The sequence below is a fragment of the Juglans regia genome, chromosome 7, assembly GCF_001411555.2.
Source record: "Juglans regia cultivar Chandler chromosome 7, Walnut 2.0, whole genome shotgun sequence".
In the NCBI taxonomy this organism is placed as follows: Eukaryota; Viridiplantae; Streptophyta; class Magnoliopsida; order Fagales; family Juglandaceae; genus Juglans; species Juglans regia.
The window spans coordinates 36,901,371-36,906,035 of NC_049907.1; the positions used below are offsets into that span (position 1 = coordinate 36,901,371).

The 4,665-nt window shown below is 37.8% G+C and overlaps 1 protein-coding gene across 1 annotated transcript; it reads left to right on the forward strand.

The window, feature by feature from the left end:
* The first annotated feature begins 231 nt into the window (after positions 1-231).
* Positions 232-3,738, forward strand: LOC109020705 (probable serine/threonine-protein kinase WNK9). Its single transcript, XM_019003226.2, has 7 exons — positions 232-471; positions 655-692; positions 857-1,084; positions 1,208-1,428; positions 1,603-1,760; positions 1,843-2,281; positions 2,407-3,738. Exons 1-7 carry the CDS (start codon positions 397-399, stop codon positions 3,456-3,458), a joined length of 2,211 nt encoding a protein of 736 aa, XP_018858771.1. The 5' UTR covers positions 232-396; the 3' UTR covers positions 3,459-3,738.
* The last annotated feature ends 927 nt before the right edge of the window (positions 3,739-4,665 follow it).

A 4,665-nucleotide genomic window follows, 5' to 3' on the forward strand; every position in this document is an offset into this window, starting at 1 on the left:
AGTCTGTTTGGTATTACAGCTCGTGATGAGAAAAAGTACGAGCAAGGAGTGAAAAGGAGAGGCTGTTTTGTCAGGTTATGTCTAAGGGTCGCTCCCTAGTCTGTAACCTAGTGAAATCTCTGCCTCGTTGTCTCTGAGTAGTTGGCAATTATCCTGTCTTTTGATGGACTCTCCAAGGCTATCTTTCTCTTCTTCTCTTTTCTTTCTTCACAAAAATTTAAAGAAAATAAATATAATTATTTTCTATATTTCTAATTAATGTGGGATTACCCATCTCTCTCTCTCTCTCTCTCGCTCTCGTTCAGACACACTCACCCGCACACTGATACAAAGGAAACGTTTGTGGAGCAAGAAAAAGATTAACAAAAGATATTAGCAAAGAATAGAAACCAAGGAATGAATGGTGTTTCAGCTGTTGAACCGGATTACTCTGAGTTTGTTGAAGTTGATCCTACTGGAAGATATGGAAGAGTACGTAAATTCTTTTGCTCTGTTGTTGCCTTCTCTCTGCGTTTTTCATTGCCTGTTTTGGTGTTTTATGTTCCTTCTTACAAGCATGAATCTTCTTCTTTTTTTTTTTTTGTTTTTTTTTTTCTAAATGAATTCAATGGGTCCTATTTATGAGTCGCTGTATTTGATTTTTTTTTTTGGCAGTACAATGAAATTCTTGGCAAAGGAGCTTCAAAGACAGTGTATGAGGCTTAATTCTCTCGATTTTTTCTTTGGCATATCCTTTTCACATGTCTGCAAGTTATCTACTTTTTTGACATTCTATGATTTTTTTTTTCATTTTTTTTTTGTCAATAGTATGGTTTTGCAAATAAATGGATGTCTGGGGTTGTATTGATTGTTGTAGTTATAGAGCCTTTGATGAGTATGAAGGGATTGAAGTAGCATGGAATCAGGTGAAGCTTTATGACTTCCTACAAAATCCTGAAGATCTTGAGAGGCTGTACTGTGAAATTCATCTGCTCAAGACCCTTAAACACAACAACATCATGAAGTTCTACACTTCTTGGGTTGATACTGCTAAGAGGAACATTAACTTTGTCACCGAGATGTTCACCTCTGGTACTCTCAGACAGTAAGCATCATATCAAGTTCCAAAAAATAGAAATGCTCATCTGTCTTCATCTTTGTCGACTTCATGGTTTGGGTTTTTGATGCTTATTTATTTAAATATTTTGTGTTTTCGATTGCTGGTTAGGTATAGGCTGAAGCACAGGAGAGTGAACATTAGAGCCGTGAAACATTGGTGTAGACAGATTTTGAAAGGGCTTCTGTATCTCCACAGCCGTAACCCACCTGTTATCCACAGAGACCTCAAGTGTGACAACATTTTTATCAACGGGAACCAAGGGGAAGTCAAGATTGGAGATCTTGGCCTCGCAGCAATCCTTCGCAAATCTCATGCCGCTCACTGTGTCGGTATGTTAGACGTGTTCTAGATTCCCTTGAATATTGTCCGAATCAAAATTGCCACCATTTGTTTCTCATCCTGTTTCCGGAAAATGAACTGCATCAATGCCGATGAAGTTCTAGCAATTCTGATTATGCATATTGTGTTTTCCCTTCCTTTTTTTTTCCCTTTTTGTTCCGCAGGAACACCCGAGTTCATGGCACCGGAGGTTTATGAAGAGGAATACAATGAATTAGTTGACATATATTCTTTTGGAATGTGCATCTTGGAGATGGTCACGTTTGAATATCCATACAGTGAATGCACCCACCCTGCTCAGATATACAAGAAAGTTGTCTCTGTAAGAACTCTTAACTATGAACTTAAGTTTCAGATAGAATTTTGTCTCCAATGTCTAATTACGAATTGCATTCTTACTATAGGGGAAAAAACCAGAAGCTCTTTACAAAGTAAAAGATCCCGAGGTGCGACAATTTGTTGAGAAATGCTTAGCAGCCGTGTCACATAGGCTCTCTGCTAGGGAGCTTCTGAAGGACCCTTTTCTACAAATTGATGACTATGGATTCTGCTTAAGTTCAGTAGAGTACCGAGGAGATTTTGATGAACTGGGCCCTTTCCTAAGACAATCTCATTATGGAAGTTATAACATAAACCATTCTTTCATCGATGGGTACAGCAATTGTCTTGGTTATTCCGGTGAAAATGATTTGGAATACCATCCAGTTGAGTTTGGAATGAGTGAAATTGATCTCTTCACTTGTCAAGAGGATGAGCATTTGGCAGATGTAGATATCACAATCAAAGGGAGGAGAAGAGAAGATGATGGCATCTTCTTAAGGCTCAGAATGGCAGATAAAGAAGGTTAGAGTTATATCTTTCATGGGTATCATAATTTTTATACTCCTTTCCAATTATTCCGAAATCCCAAATTTAATTTATTGCCTTAAATTTTCAATCAAAACTCAGAATTACTTTCCTCCGTGCAGGCCGTATTCGAAATATCTACTTCCCATTCGACATTGAGACTGACACAGCATTGAGTGTTGCAACAGAAATGGTGGCGGAGCTTGATATTACTGACCAAGATATGATAAAAGTAGCAGACATGATTGATAGTGAAATTTCCACTTTGGTCCCAGAGTGGAATAGGGGGCTGGGCATAGAGGAAAGTTTACATTGTACAAATGGAAATTTCTGTCACAATTGTGTTTCAAAAGATTCCCTATTGGATTATGTTTCATCAAATTGTCCAGGTCCCAAGAATCTGCAAGTTCTTCAGTGTTCTAAACAAGGATGTGCTGCTATCCATGGACGTTTCGAAGAGATAACATACCAAGTTGAAGGGTCGGAACAATGTGTAACAGCTGGGGAGCTAAAAACATCAAGCCAGTTTGGTGGCATCCATTTTGCTGATATCTGGGCTCAGAGAGAAGGTTTAGAATTGAGTTCACCAGGCTCGAAGGATATATGTTGCAATGAAGGAGACAACACATTGGACCAATTGACGTTTGGAAATGAGAGAACTATAAATATGGATGATCAAAGTGAATATGATGCAAGAAACTCTCCCTCCACAACCCGTTCAGCAGAGCATGCCCTCTTGGATGATTATGAGAATGAGATCAGGCAAGAATTAAGATGGCTCAAAGCTAAATATCAATTGCAGTTGAGGGAACTCAGAGACCAACAACTTGGGGCGAAATGGAAATCTTCAAGCTTATCTCAGAAGTCTTTCAACTTTGAACATGAGAGAGATAATGGATTTTCCCCTCCTATGCCCCAGCTAAAAAGAGAGAACAATGGACCTCTTCTGAAATCTTTGCCCTCTGGGAAGAATTTCACTACGGATTTTCTCATTGATGCTGATAGGAAATGCTCCACTGTGGCAAACCGAATGACCGAAAACTCTGAGACAGTGAATGTGTCCTACAGTCCTGAGAACATGTTTACAGCCAAGAATTTCTACACGGGACCTTTGCTGCTTCCACACTCTCTTCAAAGGGCAACTTCTCTTCCAGTTGATGCTGTAGATGTTTAAAACACCAAACCTTCGAGCTTTCCTAGGCTGCCTCTTCGAACGGAAGAAATAATGGTGATGGATCATGCTTGTACAAGTCAGAGATGCAACTTCCACAGCTCATAGAGTTTTTTCCCAGGTTAGATAGCATCGCTTGGGTAAAAATGAGTTAATGTACATTTCCTGCTAACTTAAAAGGTAAACCGTGTTTCAGAAATTTTCTGCTACGTCTCCCAGAAGATAGGATGGTCATGACTCATGACCCTCTGATCTCCATTTTCATTGCTGCACTTTGTGAGAATTTGCCTCTCTCCCGTTTTTTTTTTTTTTTTGGGCATACCGTGCATCTTCAAACGTCTTAAGATTAACATCTAAAACTATCAAAATTGATACATTGTGCATTTGGTCTACCAAAAACTAAAATGTAGCATAGTGTCCGATTCCGATTGTTAAATGAATGAAAAATAGGTATTGATATTAAAAAAAAAAAAAAAAAAGAATGAAAAATAGGTGACATGTTATAATGTTGAATTACAAAAAAAAAAAATGTTGAAAATCATATCTTAACGGAGGTGTATCTCGCAATTTTTACTTATTGTGGGGGTGTAATGTCTCAGTTTTGGTAGTTTTTTATGTAAAGTGCAAAACTCTTGATAATTTAACAATGCAAAGTGTATTTTTTATCGGAGAAATGATAGTTATAGTTATGAGTGTGTAAGCGTTATGTAATTATTTAAAAAAAAATGAATAAATACGAGATCTACTGGAAAAGAAATTAATTTTTTAATAGTAAATTTTATTTTTTTTAAAGTCATTACATGACGTTTGAGCACTTTACGACTGCATGAAATATTACTCATTTTTTCGTCAATTAGTAAATAATTGATAGGAGAGTTCTGTTTGACTTTCAGAGTTATTTTAGAGCAGCATTTATTGACATTACAGGGTATGAAATGTGGACCAAATTCCATCTACTCATCCATTGGCACACTAGACGTGCTCACCCACAGCACAAGGGATGGAACCTATCGTAATATCTATATATAGTAGATACCAACATCATATGCGGACGCCATTACTCAGGTTCACAAAAATGCCCTTGCATTTTCCTAGTTCCCTGGGCACCTTTCTAGTTCTAGATGTATGACAATAATGCCAACCTCCCCACCTCTAGAAAGCAAGCAAAGTCTTTGGAACCTAAAGACTTGACAACTTGACAAACATCACC